Genomic DNA, 20,865 nt, shown 5'->3' with positions numbered 1-20,865 from the left:
CTCTTTTCCTCAAATAGTTCTTTTTGTAAAGCAGCCTTTAAAGCAGTTATTGATTCTTGATTGCATTTGCCTTGCCAGGCTGGGCAATAAATTTTATGTGGATTTCTCCACCTATTTGCACTGACTCTTCCTGCATTTGGACAGTTTTTTTCCAACCATCCTTCATCTGCTGTTAATTTTACTTTAGTTTTAGAGTTACCCATTTTGAACTAATTACGTCAAAACTGTGACACCTTCTTTGGCATGAAAAAGTGAGAATGGGTTTTCAATAACAGCCTTCTACTCTCTCACTAATTGAGAGAGCGGTTATTGATTTTACGTGATGAAGCACAACCCTTTTTTCCACCTTTACCAATACGTGAGTGTACACAGGAAAACAGTTTGAGAAGTGGTTCAACCGCGTATTGGGTCGTAAAAACAACTCACTCCTCTATTTCAACACAAACAAAGCGCGTTTCTATGATTTTTATTGAGATTTTCCGTAGGCCTATTTATTTGTGTAACACCTTCACCTTCAGCCACTCTTCTTGAGTGACCGGAAACCTGTTCCGTTGCAGCCACTCCCAGAGCGACCGGAACTTTTAATAGCGATTTTTCTAGAATTTCGCTCTTGCCTGTCGTCTTCCTAGTCCCGCATGGACACTGAGATCTGTCGGCGTACCTAGGTTTACACACTACTTAAAGGAAAATCTCAATATCAACGTATTTTAGCGCTTGGTGGAATGCAGTGTTTCATATTCACCTCTACTGTGGCGCTGCGTTTTTGGATCCGGTGCTCATCGGGTCCTGGAGCCGTGAAGGCCGAACGCTGACCGGAGATCGAATTCACGTGTCCGGGTTTTTCGGTTTTTTTTTTTTTCAGAGTTTCAAAGACGTGCGCACGGGTGAGAGTCTCTGAGCAGACTAACACCCCGAGCACCGTTTACTCGCTTTATTTATAAGGCAAAATGGGTTACATAGTACTTCCTCTTTCAACTGAAGAGGGGAGAGCTCAGGCATTGTCTTAGCTATCTAACTTCTGCACACAAACTGAAAAACAACGACACAGCAGTATTCATGCTTATCTGACATCGCAGACACTGAAGTAAAGAATGCATGTATATCCTGTCTTTTTCAAACATCTCACACACTTAAGCAAGGAATACATTGTGTTCTTTTCAACAGTAAGCTTTACCGTGTGAAAATATATAAACACTTGATTATAAGGCATGCTTGTTTCTACTTGATTATACTTTAATGATTTAACTAAAATAAAAATTCTCTTAACATATATATATATATATATATATATATATATATATATATATATATATATATATATATAAATAAATAAATAAAAAACACCCAGCACGCCCCTGCGGGCGGTTTATCCTTCAAGCTCGGGTCCTCTACCAGAGGCCTGGGAGCTTGAGGGTCCTGCGCAGTATCTTAGCTGTTCCCAGGACTGTGCTCTTCTGGTCAGAGATCTCCGATGTTATTCCCGGGATCTGCTGGAGCCACTCGCCTAGCTTGGGAGTCACCGCACCTAGTGCTCCAATTACCACGGGGACCACCGTTACCTTCACCCTCCACATCCTCTCGAGCTCTTCTCTGAGCCCTTGGTATTTCTCCAGCTTCTCGTGTTCCTTCTTCCTGATATTGCTGTCATTCGGAACTGCTACATCGATCACTACGGCCGTCTTCCTCTGTTTGTCTACCACCACTATGTCCGGTTGGTTAGCCACCACCATTTTGTCCGTCTGTATCTGGAAGTCCCACAGGATCTTAGCTCGGTCATTCTCCACCACCCTTGGGGGCATCTCCCATTTTGACCTTGGGACTTCCAGGTTATACTCGGCACAGATGTTCCTGTACACTATGCCGGCCACTTGGTTATGGCGTTCCATGTATGCCTTGCCTGCTAGCATCTTGCACCCTGCTGTTATGTGCTGGATTGTCTCTGGGGCATCTTTACACAGCCTGCACCTGGGGTCTTGCCTGGTGTGATAGACCCCAGCCTCTATGGATCTTGTGCTCAGAGCTTGTTCTTGTGCTGCCATGATTAGTGCCTCTGTGCTGTCTTTCAGTCCAGCTTTGTCCAGCCACTGGTAGGATTTCTGGATATCAGCCACCTCCTCTATCTGCCGGTGGTACATACCGTGCAGGGCCCTGTCCTTCCATGATGGTTCCTCGTCTCCCTCCTCTTTCTTGGGTTTCTGCTGCCTGAGGTATTCACTGAGCACTCGGTCAGTTGGGGCCATCTTCCCAATGTATTCTTGGATGTTCGTTGTCTCATCCTGGACTGTGGTGCTGACACTCACCAGTCCCCGGCCCCCTTCCTTCCGCTTAGCGTACAGCCTCAGGGTGCTGGACTTGGGGTGAAACCCTCCATGCATGGTAAGGAGCTTTCTTGTCTTTATGTCAGTGGCTTCTATCTCCTCCTTTGGCCAGCCTATTACCCCAGCAGGGTACCTGATCACGGGAAGGGCATACGTGTTGATGGCCCGGATCTTGTTCTTACCATTCAGCTGACTCCTCAGGACTTGCCTGACCCTCTGCAGGTACTTGGTGGTTGCAGCTTTTCTAGCGGCCTCTTCATGGTTCCCATTCGCCTGCGGGATCCCCAGGTACTTGTAACTGTCCTCTATGTCTGCAATGTTGCCTTCTGGTAGTTCAATCCCCTCAGTTCTGACTACCTTCCCTCTCTTTGTTACCATCCGACTACACTTCTCCAGTCCGAACGACATTCCAATGTCATTGCTGTATAGCCTGGTAGTGTGGATCAGTGAATCGATGTCTCGTTCACTCTTGGCATACAGCTTGATGTCATCCATGTACAGGAGGCGGCTGACAACTGCTCCGTTCCGTAGTCGGTATCCGTAGCCAGTCTTGTTAATGATCTCACTGAGGGGATATATATATATATATATATATATATATAGATAGATATAGAGAGAGAGAGAGAGAGAGACTTTTTTTTATCTTAGCTTCAGAGTCTAAGCAACGTTCACCCATTCCATATCCAATTGTAAGGGCAGCCAGGGCCCAGCCTCCAGAGTTGGCTGTGAGCCGTGTGTAGCACCAGCTTGAATCCTGAATGTCCCAAGAAAATGCTGTAATTAGTCCCAGGCATCATAGATGTCAATAGATCCTGGATCCTCTTCTTGCACTAGAGCAGGGGTGGGCAACTCCAGGCCTCGGTGGCCAGTGTCCTGCAGGTTTTAGACGTGTCCTTGATCCAACACAGCTGATTCAAATGGATAAATTACCTCCACAACATGTCTTGTAATTCTCCAGAGGCCTGGTAATGAACTAATCATGTGATTCAGGTGTGATTCAGGGACATTTAGGTCCAGCCGGAAAATGACAGCTGAAACAAATAATTAAATACAAACAAAATGGCCATGAACAGGGGCCAGATTCCTAAAGTTAAGAAGGCCTGAGAGTATAAATACTAAACAGACAGAAAACCAAACAACAACAGGACTAAACACAAAGGCATTTCCACTGTAATGAGAAACCAGAAAACTAAAACAACAGCAAAACTCAAACTATAACCAAAAGTGGAAAACAATAAAACTGGGTCAAAAACTGAGGCTTATGGTATGTTGATTCAGGAAACACTACATCAGTACTTAACAGCACATTTTGATACTGCTACTCATTCTGGGCATTTACCTAGTCTTGAACTGTGTGAGTTTCAGCTTTTGATTGCTTTCAATCTTATTCGAAGGACACAACCTTCTCTGTAAAAATTGGTGAATTTTCTCCTTTTGTGACCTTTGGGGTAATTTTTAGGCAATAGAATCTGTCTTTTCATCTTTCTGGTGATGACGTCTAGATTTATTCTCTTATGAAATCTAATGGTCCCAGTTTATTGCCGGTTTTGTTAAAATCCCTTTATTGACCTAAAGAAAGGGTTTGAACAATTTTCTTCATCTTAATGAAATCAAGATCGCTATGCTAGGTTGTGCTGACCGCCTCTTTTGGCCATGTATCCATCAATCTTTTAAAAATCTGGATGTGATTGCTGACATCTCTTTTATCTTTGATAAACAAATGTTTACTCATGTCACCCCAGTCACTTTGTCAAGGTCATGTGTCTGAGTCAAAGTCTGAGTCTCTTTTTGCGTTTCCTATCTTATTTTCCATAGGCCTGTATCCTGTGTTCAGTTTTGCTTTCTCCCTGTCTCATTATATCCAGCTGTGTTCCCTCCTGTTTCCAATCCCCTTGTGATCCTCTGGGTATTTAGTCCTCTGTCTTCCTCCACCTGTTGTTGTGTTGTCCCATGTTGCTATGTGTCTTCGTCTGTGCTCCTTGTGTCCCTCATAGAACTTAGTTTTCTAGTCTCTTAGTTTTCAGTTTCTAGTTTCTTGTTAGTTATATTGTCTTGCATCAAGTGTTTTTGTAACAGTGCAATAAATCTGCCTCCTTTAGTTCACACCTTTGGGTTTTGAGTCCAGCCTCATCCTGCCTGCCAAAGCTCTCCATGACAATTTGTTTATATTATGACTGTAGTATTGTAATTCTTCATATTTCTTTTTTTTTTAATTTAGCTTTTACTTAACGTTTATTTATTTTATGCTTATTTATTCTATCCGGTTATTCTATTATTAATTTAGGCTTTACCTAATATTTATTGATTTTATTAATTTTTTAATCTTCTTACTCTATTTATATTTATATTTATATTGTATCCCGTTCTTATCTATTTTATCGTTTTACCCTGTACATATCCTATTGTGTCATATCTCCAGTGTTTCCTTGGAGGGCGCTCTCTGCACCGGGGCTGTGATCGACCGTGGCTGCTGGGGCTCTGGGGGTCCTCTCAGCCTGGTTGGGGGGCTTCTTTGCCTCCCTCCTGCTGTGTGCCCAGCCCGGAGGCTGCGGTCTGTGACCGGCTCCCGGTGCAGACGGCTCCCTGTTATAGTGTTTCCTCACTTGGCACATGCGTACCCAGCCCAATTTTACTCTTTAAGTGTGCGTGTGTGTGTGTGTGGGGGGGGGGGGATATGTGTGTATTCACATTGTTTATGTTAATGAGAGTGTGGGGAGTGAGTTGGAGGGTGGGGTGGGGTGGGCTGCTTTTAACCATGTAAAGCACTTTGTGCTACATTTTTTTTTTGTATGAAAAGTGCTTTATAAATAAAGATTGATTGATATATAGGTTTACTACAATTGTCTCTTTTTTGGCTTTGATTGGTTCAAAACGTGTACATGTGTACATATTACTGTCAGACAGATCGTGCACAGATACACTATTTCATTAATAACATATAAAATGAATCTGCAACATTTATTCCTCTAAATAGGCAACATCTATGGCAGTCACTTTGACCCAGTGATGAACTGTATTGATTTTGATGTCCAGTCATCAGTGTCATAGCTGAGGCAGATCACAGATAACTCTTATGAATATTTCAAGAATGAGATATATGCTGCACCTCATAAATACACAAATATACTGACATTAATCAGGGTCACATCTTCTTTACACTCAAACTGCAAAATTCAGAGAAGTGTAGTTGCTGGTCTGCCCCTGAATAGTCCTCCTGGGTGCTGTCATTTGATGCTAAAGTCAAGGAAAGCTTTGAATGTCATGTTCTGGTGATGCGTATTTGATGTCATCTGGGGTTTTGTGTATTGTTTCGTCAACATTAAAACGTTTCCTGTGTTACATGGGAAGCTATTCAAACAACAAAGACACCAGTAAAACACGGTGGCCCAGCAGCCAGAGGCATCCTGTATAAACTGACTGGCTCAGTCTGCAAACATACAGAGGGACATTTCTCTCAGATAACAATCAGTCAGGTGAACCAGTGTGGCAAGGAACATTCTCTTCTGACGCCATGTAATCAGACTCAGCGCATCCCTGTAGTTACAAGGCATTTCTTTTTTTTTTTTTGTTATAAAGAAGTGCCAAATCACTGTAATGTAAAAAAAGGACTAATACAGCTCCTATCTTATTTATTTATTTGCTCCTAAGAAGGAGGTGCAGATCCCATAAAATGATAAAACTAACAGAAAAAGACTCAGAAGAGCTCCATGTAAAACAACTCACACTGGCGATCACCTTTTTAGATCTTTTTTTAAAAACAAATTCTGTTCTTGTTAGCTCTTTGTGTGCATAACATGTTTCCTATAGTTTTCTGTGAAATGGACCGGATGTCTCATCTGAACACCACCTGAGTCAAGTTTCATCCTTACCACACCCAAGCCAACAGTAATCCCAGCCCCCTCCACAACAGTACAATGTCCTCTGAAGCAGACAAACCAATAAACACCAATTTAACAACCATTCACTGACCTGAATAATACTACCACTATTGACTTTACTACTACTTCTTCTACTAATAATTCTAGCATCATCCACTGAGCACAAGTCTTTTGTCAAACAGCTCAAGTGGTGTAAAAAAAAACAACAAAAACAAAACAAAACACTAAGATAGGAGGCTGATCCAAGCACTCAAGAAGAGAAGTTTAATGAGGAGGAAATGAGTCAAGATCACATCTGTTAGAAAGGAGGGAGCTTAACTCTAGACATGACAGTGAATGAAGAAATTAAAATAATGCTATAACATAAATGAGGACGCAAGACGCAGTAAGGGGGAAACTACAGTGGCCCTAAGAGGCCAAATGGACTGCAACTTAAGAAAACACCAGCAATAAGAAAAATGCTGCAAAAGCACACATAATACAACGGAAATAGGAAAAACGAAAACAGAAATAGGAAAAAGCCTTTTACTTTACCGTAACCCTTTGATGATGGAGTTAGGCTTCAGGATCCTGTGTATGAAATTAAATGGAAAATATGGAAGATAGAAACAAAATTTAAAATCTCACAGTAAAACATGAACAGGGCAGGTGCAAAACTGGAAACATGAAAAAGAAAACGGCGGAGCATGCAGCTATAAGGGAGGCTGTGACAAAGGACAAAGGAAGACTTCAAAAATAGGTGTGTTCCAATAGTCCATTTTCAAATTCAAATTTTATTTGTCACACACACACAACCATACACAGTATGACATGGGGGTGAAATGCTTGTAGCTGTACAATGCCCGACCATTAAATGACAGAAAAAAAGTTTTACAGTATTTACAATTTACAGGTTACTACAAAATTTACAAATTAACTTAGGAATTTACAGTAAAAAATGTGCAAATAGCAGAAAGAGACTATAAAGATTATAAATTATAGGAATTATAGGATTATAGGAAATGTGTGGTGGTGCGTGTGGTGATGTGATGTGTGTGAGAGTCCAGTCCTACACTTGGTTCAGGGCCCGAATAGCCTGGGGGAAGAAGCTCCTCCTCATTCTCTCTGTTTTGGCCTTAACGAAATCTTGGGGTTCCCAGACCTCAACAGTGAGAAGAGTCCATTGTTGGGATGGAAGAGGTCCATCATAATCTTCCTAGCTTTGGACTTGCACTGCTTGGTGTAGATGGACAGCAGGTCAGGGAGCTCTGATTGAATGATGCGTTCGGCTGAGCGCACCACTCTTTGCAGATCTCGTCTGTCCTGCTTGGTGCTGTTCCCAAACCAGGTGCAAATGTTTGCTGTCAGGACGTTCTCGATGGTGCAGGAGTAGAAGTTCTTGAGCACCTTCAGTGGCACGCATCAAGACATTATTTTATTAATATTTTTTAAATGATAGCATCTGTTTATAAGATCGGGGAAACCTGCAGTCAGCTGGTTGACCTCTGATGACCTCTAGAAATTTTCTTGAATATCTTTAAAATGATAGCAGCACAAATGAAATTTATTGCAGCACAAACCAGCACAAACGTAGCACAAACATTTTATGCCACTTTTGTTGGATTTAAAGAAGGTGGGGGGTGGCAACTTTACTCACATCTTATATTGGGAGTAATGGACAATCTGGTTATCAAAGGCAAGCACAAGAGACTGTTCCAGCTGTTATCTTTTGCGGCCAGGAAGAATATCCTGCTCCTCTGGGGCAGGCCAGCAATCCCAACTAAGAAATCCTGGCATAACTTTGTTATGGACTGTATTCCCAATGAATATACAACTTGTATGCTCAACTCCACTTTGGACTCTTTCCACAGAACCTGGGACCCACATCTGAAATACGCTGGACCTGTACTGTCATCCTCGTTGTTGTGGGGCTTTCCCAAAATGAATTAATTTGTATTAATAACAAAAATATAAAAAAAAAAAAGTGGTGAGAGAGTTTGTGGTCCGGAGATCTGGTGGAAGTGCTTTTCAACTTCTTGGGACAGAACAAGTAAAGGCTCTGAGTCCCATGGTAGTCAGGGGAGCAGGTGGAACAGACAGAAGGGAAGCTGAAAAAAAGTGAAGTGTACAAGGGGATGAGTATGTATGGAGAAGATCAGATAAATATGGAGGAGCGAGATTATGAAGCGCTTTGAAAGTAGGAAGCAGGATCTTGAAATTGACACGGAGGTTTAATGGAAGCCAATGGAGCTGTTTAAGAACAGGTGTTATATGTTCATTAGTAATTCTCATTCATTTTATACACCTATATTGTTTTTACACATACATCACTACTAAAGATATTTTCCTGTCGTGTTGATGGACTTTTGACTTGAATCTGACTACTCATCAAAACAGTTTGTTTTTGACTTCTGTCAGTCACAACTTTAGATCGCTCACTTTCCTGACTACTGTTGATTACTGTTTTCAAGTTTTGTTCAAATATGTATACAATAGCAGATCTACCAACACACTGTCTAACAAAAATACATAACTGATGATCCCTAGATGATTTCTGATTTAAGACAACTCTTTATTGTCATTGCACAGTAATACCTAGCACAATAGTACAAGGAAATTGGAAAACCATTCTCCGTAACCCCTGGTGATCGTTGTATGGGAAAATCCCAGTAAATCAACAGTCTCTGAAATCAACCCTCCTGAGATCAACAACCATGCCAAATTTAATAATCTTTTTTTCAGGTTCTCAGGTACATGTATAAATTCTCTGAGTTGCTGCTGATGAGAAAGACTGATTAGGTATTTAGATTACTGTGATAAGCAGTGGAACAGGCATACTTAATAAAATAGCTGTTGAATGTATGTATTGTGACTTCCCACTGGATGTCAGCTGGACATGCAGATCACGTATATATTGGGTATGGCAGTCTATGACCAGTTCTGGACACCTAATTAATGTCCAAACTAGGTCCACAATTTGGGCGTCCAACCATGACCCAACTTGGACATCAATATGGCGTTCACAGTTTGAACTTTGGTCTGGGTAATTTTTTAGACGTCTATGACATGTGCAGGAAATGTATAGATTAATAAGATATTATTCACAAATATCAACATGATGAAATGACTGACTGACTAATAATGTTTTGACAAATGTGAAGAAGACTTTGATTATTGTGTCTTTTGTTTTCAAAAACACTCCGATTTTTTTGAGAACTCCATTAAAAGTGGTGAGAATGACCTTTCTGCTGTGACATTTCCACCAGGTCAGTTGAGAAAAACTGAAATTACATGTTATTACACTATCTGTATTTAGACAAATTAACAATATTTATATTTAATGAATCCAAAAGTAGATTTTAGTATCCTGAACAAAACTTTTTGGATGTTGGCAAAAAAGTTTCAAACTATGGGCATGGCTGTGCAGTAAGCTGCAGTACCAGCAGAGGGAGAGATTTTATTTAAATCAATATTATATTTCAAGTCAAGCAGCCTTCCTTTTTGAAGTTTTATCATTATGTTGGTACAACAGCTGTTGCTGGGAATTTCTTCAAATTTGGCTTTAACGGTCAATTTGATGTCCAGTGGGCAGTGTCACTGTGATCTGTTCCATTCTTTGTCAAGAAAGAAATACAGTCTACGTGAAGCAAATGCACAGATATATTGACATTCATCAGGTTCACATTGCCTTTACAGTGAAACCACAAAATTCAGAGAAGCTCTCGCTGGCATGCCCCTGAATGATCCTCTTGGGTGCTGTCATTTGATAGTCAGGTAAATGAAAGCTTTGAATGTCATGTTCTGGTACTGGGTATTTAGTGTCATGTGGACATTTATGTATTGTTCATCAACATCAAATTTTCCTTTCTCAAGCGAAACTTCCCAGACAACAAAGACAGCAGTAAAACAGGCTGGCCCAATGGTCAAAGGCATCATATATAAACTCACAGGCTCTGTCTGCAAACATACACAGTGGGACATTTCTCTCAGTCATCAGTCAATCAGGTTGATCAACGTGGTAAGGAAGAATTCCCTTCATTATTTTAATTGTTATCACTTTGTTTTGTTATATTATGTAAAAAGGATCAATTTTATTTACTGACAACTGGTTTTCTTTTTTTCTTAAATTGGCATCTTCATTGTAGGGTTGTTGAAAATTATTTGGGCAAAAAGCATAATTGAAAATGAGAAGTTTTTAATGAATTTCAAAAGTTCTGCAGTTCATCTGGGGAATTTTAGCATTAATTATTAGCGATGTTGACTCTTGGTAGTGGAGAGTTTTGAAGAACATATGATAATTAAAACAAACAATGATTCCTCCACAGAAAGTGCTGACATGAAGCTTGGGTTGCTTGTCGTGGTAGCTGTGGCAGTTGTGCTGCCCAGCTTTTCTGAGAGCAGGATTGTCTCCAAATGTGAGCTCAAAGACAAGCTCGGGGAAATGATCAATCTGCCCAGAAAATCAAAGGAAAAAATCTTGGCAATAGGTGAGCTTAAATGCATTTGTTGTGTTCAACTTTTATGGCCTCCAAACACACATCCCTTGGGCACTGATTAAAATCAGTGGTAAAGCTGAAATGTCCAAAAGTATAATTCTGATGTATTGAAGTTCACTGCTATTTTATGATTCTTCTCTACCAGAGGAAAATACTAACCCCATTTTAGATATCTGGACTTTAAGTTACTGTTTACTGTGAAATTTGTAGAATTTGCAGAATAAAGTCAGCAAATTAACTCTGATACAATATAAGCAGCATGTAATTTTATACTTACATATACTTTGTTACTTTATTGCTATTACATATTACTTTAGCAACTGCAGCAATAATGTAATTGTATCAATAATCTATTGATATATTATATATATTTAAAAGTATCCATTCGAAGAAAACAAAGTTCAAGTAAGATGATAACTCTCACTATCACCTTTTTTTAATCTACTCCTCCCTTTTTTGTTTGCATTCTGACATCTGCTGATACACCTGGCTTGCTGCAAATGTCTGTGAGCTGAATAGAAAGTCCCATCTGAATGTCAGCCTCATCACAATGTTTGATAAAAAAGCATATCAAAATGCCCATGAAAAGATAATAAAATAAAAATAGATAGACTATGTCAAAGAATGTCTACTTCAAAGAATTGCCTAAAAAACTCCCCCAAAAAACTCCTTGTAAAACATCAACTTAGGGGTATTTTTTTGTCTCCTTTAGTTTACACTTGGCTTCTGTGAAGTAGCACTGCAACACCTGGACTAATTTCTCTATTCATTTGCTGATAAAACTGATGTACAATGTGCTATTTTTGATTGTTTACAGTAGCCACTAAAATAAAACTAAAAGCACACATATTATGGAAGGTAAAAGAAAACAGCAACAACAACTCTTACTGAGTATCATATGTTGTTCTTTTTTTGTCTTTCTTCCCTGTTTGGTCTCTTTGTGTACATGACTGATTTGCTGCAGTTATCTGTGACGTGAAACGGAGATCTGATCTGAACACCGCTTTGGTCACATCATTTGGAAAGTGCACTAACACTACTACTAGCCCAACTAGTACTAACTCCACCATCAGCTCAGTGAACACAACCCTTGAGTCAAACAGCACAAGTAGCAGTGAGGAAGACAGCAGTGAGGAGGAAAACTTGACGCCTTTGTCCCTCAGCCTTTACGGGCTCTTCCAGCTGTCTGACAGGAAGTTCTGTGATTCAGGGTATTGCCCATCTGAAAATTTGTGTAATACCTCCTGCACAGGTGAGGTCCTACACCAAAAGCAAACACAGATTTATTAGGTAAGTTTTGATTTTTATTTTCCGTATTAAAAATAGTTTCTTTTTTCTTGCAGCCTTTAACGACGAGGACATAACTGATGATATTGCTTGTGTTATCCAGACTGGATACTGGAAGTAAGTTTCTGGAGAGCAAAACAGACATAGGTCAGATAAATAATCAAACCTTTGAATAAATATGAGATGACTGAGCGATACATCAGCTAACTGATCAATTTAGATATGCGAAACAACAGTTGACAAATGACAGGTAAATCTTATCGACCTTTTGCATCACAGCTTCAGTGCTCAGTGGCCTTCTGTCTTTAGCTTTACTCTGATGTTTGAACATCATTGTTTCAAAATATTTGATCTAATTTGGTGCTTTCATGATGGTGGTGGAGACCACTGTCTGACATTCTGGTTAGGATTTCTGAGGGGGATCAGGATACTTTCTGTGTATGAAGGTACATCAATGTGAAGATTCCTTCTCATATTTAAGTGTTACATTCAAAAGCTACACATGTGTGCCAGTTTAGCTCCCTGCATAGAACAGGTGATCATTATGTCATAAGGTTCATGCAGAGGCCTGGGTTTAAATCTGCCACAAGGTCAATTATGGCATGTCTCCCAGCTATCCCTTCTTCTTATCAATGTTCAGAAAGTGTACTTAAAAAGAAATATACATATAAATGGGTGTATGGAATAAAACACTAAGTTAATCCAAAGAAAACTACAACAGAGAAATACAAAAAAATTTGTGTTGCCTAATAACTGCCTTTTGCTCTAATCAAACAGGGAGATTGAGATGACAGCCTCAGAGTCATGTCGTCGCAACTGGAATTGCTTCAAAGAATGTAAATGAATGGCTGTGAGATCACAGTTTATACGTGCAGGATCACAACTATTTATTCTTCAGAACCATCTCCTGTTAGCTGTGATCAAGAAACTGCATGCTCCATTACCTGCTATATGTTACGAAGCACTATTATCTTTCTTTGGTGGGGGAATCTTTCAATAAATATTACTTTGCAGCATGAATGTATATTCCCATAGTAACACCAAAGCTCACACTCTGCTGCTCTTCTTATCACATAACATGAAGAGCTGTGTGGGAAACAGAACCCACCATAAATGATTCCCATATGAAATAAAAAAAAAAAACAGAATAATCTAAGATATTTAAAGACCTACTTGTGAGCCTTATTTTTGATCAAATTCTAATACTTACCCTCAACACAAAAATTAAGGGCTAGGTAGGTTATGATAGCTATTTTCCTTTAATAAATTAAATTTACATTTAAAATCTCTATGTTGTATTTAATTTGGTTGTTTTTATTTAGTTAGTTTTTCAATATGTAGTGTGACAAATATGCAAAAGGGGGAAAAAGAGAAATCAGCTACTGGAGAACAGTTAATGGGGAAATTTGGATACATAAATAGATTATTTGTAATAAAAACACTTACCTGTAAATGCACTTGAACAGGGGGCAAACAATGTTTTTACAGGGAAGAGGAAATATTTGCGCTGTAAACAATTCAGTCATGTGTAACAACATCTATTTAACAGGAAAGAAATATTTATGCTGGAAACAACTGTTTTAAAATCTAAGAGACCATTACATCAATGCTCGATCCCCCCCTCCAGCAGATCCAAGTACTTGCATAAGGAAATGATGATGTAATTACTGATGCAAATTGAGCCCAGTGTCACAACCATAAACTGGATCAGATTAAAACATACCATTTGTACTGCCTGTCTTGACTCTACATGGACATCTTCAACTTTCTGCACATCTTTCTTGCTAAAGAATTGTAATATATTTTTATTTTAATAGTAAAATAAATCTGTACTATATTACCAAACAAAATTTACTATTAGCTGAAAATGACAAGTGGTGGAGGAAATTTTAAACCTTTCTAAGAGAGATAAGATAAGATAAACCTTTATTAGTCCCACACTAATAAAAAATATTTTTGGTCATGGCAGAAAGTACAAGTTTAAGAGCAGTAAAAGTTGAGAAAAACACAATGGAATAGGATAAGATAAAATAGAATAACATACTGTATAACATAAAAGACATTGAAAATAGCTCAGTATAGACAAAACTGCATTACTGGAAAACTGTGCCTAAAATATTAAATATAAAAATAATAATTCTCCATAAAAATGTTCCCCATCTGCAGTAGATGGATTACTTACTGAATGTGGCCAAACTTGAGCTTGTTTTATATAGTTTATATTCTATTTTATGTCCAGCATTATAATTTATAAATCATATGTTTGTGGCTGTCCTGTAAGTACAACATAACAATGAAAAAAGGCCCTGGGCTAGACCCAGGACTCTCTGGAGCAATTATATCTCTCAGCTGGACTGGGAACGCCATGTGTTCCTCTGGATAAGCTGGAGGAGCTTCACCTCTTTTTAAAAAAACAAACACTGAAAGGAACATTCTCTGGCCTGTCTCTCTGATGACCTGAAGAATTTAAAAACGTACATTTTTGTAGATAATTTTCAAATTAAAAATAGTGAAGCATTTAAAATTGACAATACAAAATTTTTAGAATGACACCATCACATGAACTTACAGTGCATCGGAAAAGTACTTACATCATTTGATTTGTTCCGCATTTTGTCATGTTACAGCCTTATTCCAAAATGCACTGAATGAATTTTTCACCATTTTATTATTCTACACACAATCCCTTTTTTGAAAATTCTGACTTAAAGTAACTTAATGTTGTTGTGTTTGTCAGATCGGCTTACATTGATGGTATTTTTTTTTTTATAGAGAAGCTATAGAATAAAAAGACAATTGAGAATAGTATGATATCCATGACACACACCAATATAATGATGGGTGCAGCATACTTGGAGCTTATCCAAGCTGTCCTGAATACAAGAGGTGTGGTACACAAAGGGCAGTACCAGTCTTGTTTAAAAGACATTTCACAATGCACAATAACTTGAGCAATAGATCATGAATAGACCCACTATTTCACTGACTTTCACTTTCTGGAAATATTAAACAGATTAAAATGAAAAAGTAGTTCCTGAGTCACTCTGTGTGGGATGAAATCACACAAAAATTCATTCCTGGAGCAAACAGACCCATTTGTATTGACTTTTTACTGAAAGCATATTGATTTCCTCTCCTGATATTTAGACTGTAGTATTGATATTTTAACTTTTGCCTGTTTTAGTTTTACTGAATCAGTACTGAGTCCTTATTGGGGTCTGACAAATGCACATCAGTCAGGATTAAATACCAGCACATGGTTCTAATCAATCAACACCTGTACCAAAATATTGTAACCCCTAGAGTGTGTTAAAAATCAGCCCATACATATCAAAATAGCTGACCCCAATATCTATAAAATTATAAAAGGAAATACAAAACTATCTGGGAAAAAAGACTGAATTATTCTGTGTAGCCTTGTGCCAAATATTTAACTTAATTTGACTGCAGTAAAATGGACTTTCAAGTGGTTTGTGTTGTTTTTCACTTTTTCATTTCATGCACCTCTGGTTGTAGAATAACCCGCTGTAAGCCCATATAAACAATAAAATAACTTTACATTGTATGCAGAGTGGAGTTAAATCAGTGAGTAAACATTTCTAAGGACACTTAAGCCCCTCTCTTCGTCACACTTTATCTAGACGATTGTTTAGGTGGACACTGACTGACTTAAACGGGTTCTTTTAAAACAAAGATCATTGTTAACGTGTTTAACTTCCTGGAGACTGGTAATGTCATTCGACGTGTTTCAATGATGACACAGCAAAACTAACTATGGCAAACTATTTAGATCAGCACTGGATAAATATGAGCAAACTTTACACAAGACAGAAAAAATCATCTTTGATACATTTATTTCTCTGCATAGATGTTGCTGTGAATTTCTTTAAATATGGTATGAATAGTAACTGACATTTAAGCAGGAACTAATCTCATTTTAGTCTCCAGTGATCAATGTCATTGTGATTTCATATCAGTTTGATTCTAAATATTTCAAGGAGAGATGTTCTGCAACTCCAAATGCACAAATACACATAGATTAATCAGGGTCACATCTCCAGTACAGTTAAATTGCAAAATTCAAATGAGTAAAGTCCATAGTTTGCCCCGGAATAATCTTTTTGGGTGCTGTCATTTTTTATTCGAGTCCATGACAACGATCGATGCAATGGTCAGGTGCTGGGTGATTTAATGTCATATGGGCTTGGTAAAAGAATATAATCCATGTCCTAACAATGATCACAGCCACCTTTGTGTGTTGTGTCACGAACATTAAAAATTTTCCTGTTTCACAAGTGAAACTCCCCAGACAACAAAGACAGCAGTAAAGCAGGCTGGTCCAGTGGTAAAACGCATATATAAACTCACAGGCTGTGTTTGCAAACATTAACAGAGGGAAATTTCTCCGGGTTAACTGTCCATCGGGTAGATCACAGTGGTAAGGAAGATTTTCTTCACTATTTTGATTATCACTTAGTGCTTGTTATATTCGCAAAACAAAAATTACATCCTGTTCCATCACTTGCTCTGTTAATGGTTTTTAAAAAATGTTTAACACTGACTTCATTGTAGAGTTAGAAAAAAAATGAATGAGGAGAAATTATTTGACAATAAACTGTGTTGACTCCATCTGCTTTAAAGTCAGGGAGTGTGTGCTCGTTTGAAAACCTTATTTTAAACCAACAGATCCAAACAATCAAAATTAGTTTTAACAAATCTTAAAAGTTCTGCAATTACATTGTGGAAAACCGAATACAGTTTAATAACAAAATCTTGCAACTTTCATTTATTTGTATGTATCCTTTAACTTATTTTTGACATTTTGTAGAAATGTGAATGAGTGTCATCAAACAAGAAAAAAGCCATGAATCCATATAGATTTTTAGCAATTTGAGAAATTGGGGTACATATACAAATTTTAACAAATATATTTTAAGGTTTTTTTTTTCATGTTTTCCCACAGAAAGTGCTGACATGAAACTCGGGTTGCTTGTTGTGGTGGCTGTGGCAGTTCTGCTGCCCAGCTTTTCTGAGAGCCGGATCGTCTCCAAATGCGAGCTCAAAGACAAGCTTGGGAAAGTGATACGTCTGCCCAGGACAATCTTGGCTATAAGTAAGTCCAATGACTTAAATCCATGACAAAAGTCTGTACCTTAGCTGTAGACTAGAATACCACTGGGGTATTTAAGCCTAATGCTGTTTTTTGATTCTTCTGTATTAGAAGAAAATATTAACTTTTATAAATCTGATAGCTTCAGTTACTGTTTAAATTCAAAGGCAGCATTAAGAGCACAGAGAGAGAGAGAGCCTAGACCAGTTTGTCTATTCATTTATAAATAAATCTGACATCCAATGAAATATTTTTCACTAATTGGTGCCTCTATATATTTCATGTGGCCCCCATGACTGAAAAAAGTAACCACTAAAGTAAAACTAAAAGCACATACATTTAGAAGGTTGAAAGAAAACACCAACTCTTACTGGCTATCACCTTTATAATTGCATTTTTTTTCTCCTTTGTTTGCTTTTACTTCTTTGCATGTGTGACTTGTTTGCCACAGTTGTCTGTGAAGTGAACAGGATCTCTCATCTGAACACCAGCTTGGTCAATGTGCTTGGCAAGCGCACAACTACCACACTAAAGCCAACAGTTGTCACAACCCCCTCCACAACAGCAGTCACCTTAACGACCACTGGAGCGACGACACTGACAAGCACCAACTCAGCAACCACTGACCTGACTGATACTACTACAACTGCTAGTGCTACTACTACTACTACTTCTACTGCTATTACTACTACTACTACTGTCACGACTACTAGCCCTGCGATTACTAACTCCACCATCAGCTCAGTGAACACAACCCTTGTGTCAAACAGCGCAAGTGGCATGAAAAGAAGAAAGCGACATGCTCACTCGAGCAGTGAGGAGGAGATCGGGCAAATTGGCGGAGGAGTGGAAGACAGCAGTGAGGAGGAAAACTTGAAGCCTTCGTCCCTCGGCCTTTACGGGCTCTTCCAGCTGCCTGACAACATTTTCTGTAATTCGGGGCTTCGTCCATCCAGAAATGTTTGCCGCACCTCCTGCAACTGTAAGTTCTTGCACCCACAGCGGGTTAATTTATTATGTTTTGTTTTTTTGTTTTTTTATTTTGCATATTAAAAATTTTTTCTTTTTTCCTCGCAGCCTTCACTGACAATAACATAACTGACGATATTGCTTGTTTTATCAACACTGGTCACTGGAGGTAAGTTTCTGGACAGCATAATACATATAGGTCAAATAAATAATCAAACCTTTGAATAAATATCACATGCCTGTGATGAATTACTTGACTAATTTATTTGCAGTATATATACTGTACAACAATTGACAAATTAAAGAAAAATCCGATATAAACTGATTTAGCAAGCTGTGACATTAATACAGCCTCAGCACTCCCTTGCATGTCTCTGGAACTTTAATGTAAGGACTGAACACCATTGTTAAGAAATAACTGTCTGAGATGCTGGTTAGGATTTCTGAAGGGGATCCACCTCATATATAGATGCAATAATCAAACATTACAAATGTGTACAGCTTAGCTCACTCAGTAAAGCATGTGATCAATATGCCATAAGGTTAATGCTGAGGCCTGGGTTTGAATCTGTCCCCAAAATCAGTCATTGCATATCTTCCAACTACTGTCAAAAAAGTGTATTCTTTATATTAAAAAGAAGCAGATACACAAAAAGCTTAAGTGAAGGCACTGAATATAACACAAATATGTTAATGTAAAGAGAAATACAACATATGGTGTTGCCTAATAATTACCTTTTGTTTTAATCCAACAGGAACATTGTGAGGAGAGCCTCTCACTCATGTCTTCGCAACATGAATTTCTTAAGAGAATGTAAATAAGTGGATGTGGAATCACAGTTTTTCCCTGCAGAATCACAAAAAATTCTTCACAGTTTCCATCTCCAGTGATCTGTGATTAAGGAACCGCATGCTCCATTATCTACTTTACCTTATGAAGCACTATTTTCTTTCTTTGGTGGAGGAATCTTTCAATAAACATTACTTTGCAGCATATATACAGTGGTGTGAAACGTGTTTGCTTCCATCCTATTTTCTGTTTTTTGTATGTTTGTCACACTTAAATGTTTCAGATCATCAAACAAATTTTACTATTAGACAAACTAAACACAAAATTAATGTTTTTTAATGAAGATGTTTATTATTAAGGGAAAAAAAATCCAAACCTAAATGGCCTTCTGTGAAAAAGTGATTGCCCCCTAAACCTAATAATTGGTTGGGCCACCCTTAGGAGCAACAATTACAATCAACCAATCAAGCTTAAGAGGTTAATATTGTTTTTCTGAAGTCACGCAGAGGTGGACTTGCTGGTGTGTTTTGGATCATTGTAGTGCTACAGAACCCAAATGTGCTTCAGCTTGAAGTCACAAACAGATAGTCAGACATTCTCCATCAGATTTTTTTTGGCAGACAGCAGAATTCATGGTTCCATTTGCCACAGCAAGTATTCTAGGTCTCTGACATAGAGGCCAGGGAAGCAGAAGAACATCATATCAAAAAGTGCTAATCCCTGCTGGACATTTTTCAAAGCTGGGAGGGTGCTTATAGAATGCTACAGGTGATCCAGGAAAGAAGGACAACCAATAAGACTGAATAAGAAAAAACTCTGGTGATTCTTTATGTGTCAAGATTATTGGAGCAGCTGAGCTGTGTTACTTTCACTACCTAATATCTATGGGGCTTTGAAACCCCAAAACACATTACTCTAAAAATTGGTCCAACTAAGAATCTGGTCCCTTGGCACAAACAGAGCAATACAGAGTACACTATGCTGCAAAAATTGTGGGGGAAACAAAGAAATGTCACTGTATACAGTCAGTTCTAGTGACAAGCATATCTAATTTTGACACTCACAGCAGCTTTTGTGTTATTTCCTAATTTTGCATCAGTTTTTAGCCTCACATCTGACTGACTTCTCTTTTTTTTTGGAACTCATGAATATGCCAGTTTATATATGAATATGTTAATATATCAGTTTTATTCAAAGACAGCAAGAAGCTATGTGGCATGGTTTGTAAACTGAAGCATGCTGAAATTAACAGCAACATTTTTCCACATTTAGCTCAAAACCTTACAAAAACATGTTTTTTTTTAGTCATTTTTCACAACATTTACTAAAATATTTATAACTTTTTATGTTTAAAACACAACTCAGTAACCCTACAAAAGTCACTGCTGTCTAGTTTTCTGTTTTCAGAAATGTTACAGGCATAGCCCTTTAATGGTGAAGCCCTATGGGGAAAGTATTACAGGGTGTGTAAGGATGTGGGGGATGGCCCCTGGGTGTGTGAGTAGGGAAGAGAGGAAAGACAGGGGATCACGAGCAGCTATGGTAGAGAAAAGCATTAAAAGTGTACATAATAACTCCGTGTACCACATAAAATCGGTTCAAGGTCAGTAAGTACAACCAGAATTCATACATAAGGTGCACTGTCGATTTTTGAGAAAATAAAAGAATTTTAAATGTGCCTTATAGTCTGAAAAATACAGTAATCTGCACATTTCAACTTTTTTTCTCAAAACAGACTTATGACTTTTTTCTCAAAGTAATTACAACTTTAATTTCACATTTCAAAGTGATCAACATTTTCTTAATTTGGCTCTAATACTCCTTCATATACAACACATTCAGTGAAACGGGGTGTCAGAAAAAAGGCAGTGATTAATACAGTCACTGCTGGCAACACAGATATCTAAGTTTCACACTCAAAGGAACTTTTCTGTTAGTTCCTTATTTTAAATCATTTTAAAGCACTTTTTAGAAAACCTCACATCTGGGAAATCGACTGCTCATTAGACATAATGAGAATGTAAGCTATCATAAAAAC

General features: G+C 38.2%; 2 protein-coding genes across 3 annotated transcripts; both read left to right on the top strand.

The window, feature by feature from the left end:
• Positions 1-1,451: 1,451 nt before the first annotated feature.
• Positions 1,452-19,033, top strand: LOC120732682 (integumentary mucin C.1-like). The gene is made up of 6 exons (XM_040030456.1): positions 1,452-1,457; positions 16,352-16,396; positions 16,922-17,071; positions 17,520-18,050; positions 18,146-18,206; positions 18,793-19,033. The coding sequence occupies exons 3-6, from the start codon at positions 16,933-16,935 to the stop codon at positions 18,857-18,859; spliced, it is 798 nt and encodes a 265-aa protein (XP_039886390.1). The 5' UTR covers positions 1,452-1,457; positions 16,352-16,396; positions 16,922-16,932; the 3' UTR covers positions 18,860-19,033.
• Positions 9,062-13,184, top strand: LOC120732684 (lysozyme c-1-like). 2 transcript variants are annotated; one of them, XM_040030459.1, is made up of 6 exons: positions 9,062-9,949; positions 10,049-10,193; positions 10,501-10,662; positions 11,636-11,923; positions 12,015-12,075; positions 12,736-13,184. In XM_040030459.1, exons 3-6 carry the CDS (start codon positions 10,512-10,514, stop codon positions 12,800-12,802), a joined length of 567 nt encoding a protein of 188 aa, XP_039886393.1. In that variant the 5' UTR covers positions 9,062-9,949; positions 10,049-10,193; positions 10,501-10,511; the 3' UTR covers positions 12,803-13,184. The 2 variants fall into 2 exon arrangements, with proteins under 2 accessions (XP_039886393.1, XP_039886392.1); XM_040030458.1 differs by lacking the exons at positions 9,062-9,949; positions 10,049-10,193 and having other exon boundaries at positions 10,416-10,662.
• Positions 19,034-20,865: the final 1,832 nt, after the last annotated feature.

The sequence above is a fragment of the Simochromis diagramma genome, unplaced genomic scaffold (assembly GCF_900408965.1).
Source record: "Simochromis diagramma unplaced genomic scaffold, fSimDia1.1 OVJJ01000361.1, whole genome shotgun sequence".
Taxonomy (NCBI): domain Eukaryota; kingdom Metazoa; phylum Chordata; class Actinopteri; order Cichliformes; family Cichlidae; genus Simochromis; species Simochromis diagramma.
The sequence above is the reverse complement of the archived record's forward strand: the minus strand, read 5'-3'. Positions and strand labels throughout refer to the sequence as shown.

Bases quoted from the DNA above. Each gene is read 5' to 3' on its own strand.
- LOC120732684 (XM_040030458.1), top strand. From the start codon at position 10,467: ATGATAATTAAAACAAACAATGATTCCTCCACAGAAAGTGCTGACATG. The intron at 11,924-12,014 runs GTGAGGTCCTAC...TTTTTCTTGCAG, and splicing joins GTGTAATACCTCCTGCACAG to CCTTTAACGACGAGGACATA. The intron at 12,076-12,735 runs GTAAGTTTCTGG...CTAATCAAACAG, and splicing joins ATCCAGACTGGATACTGGAA to GGAGATTGAGATGACAGCCT.
- LOC120732682 (XM_040030456.1), top strand. From the start codon at position 16,933: ATGAAACTCGGGTTGCTTGTTGTGGTGGCTGTGGCAGTTCTGCTGCCC. The intron at 17,072-17,519 runs GTAAGTCCAATG...TGTTTGCCACAG, and splicing joins CAGGACAATCTTGGCTATAA to TTGTCTGTGAAGTGAACAGG. The intron at 18,051-18,145 runs GTAAGTTCTTGC...TTTTCCTCGCAG, and splicing joins TTGCCGCACCTCCTGCAACT to CCTTCACTGACAATAACATA.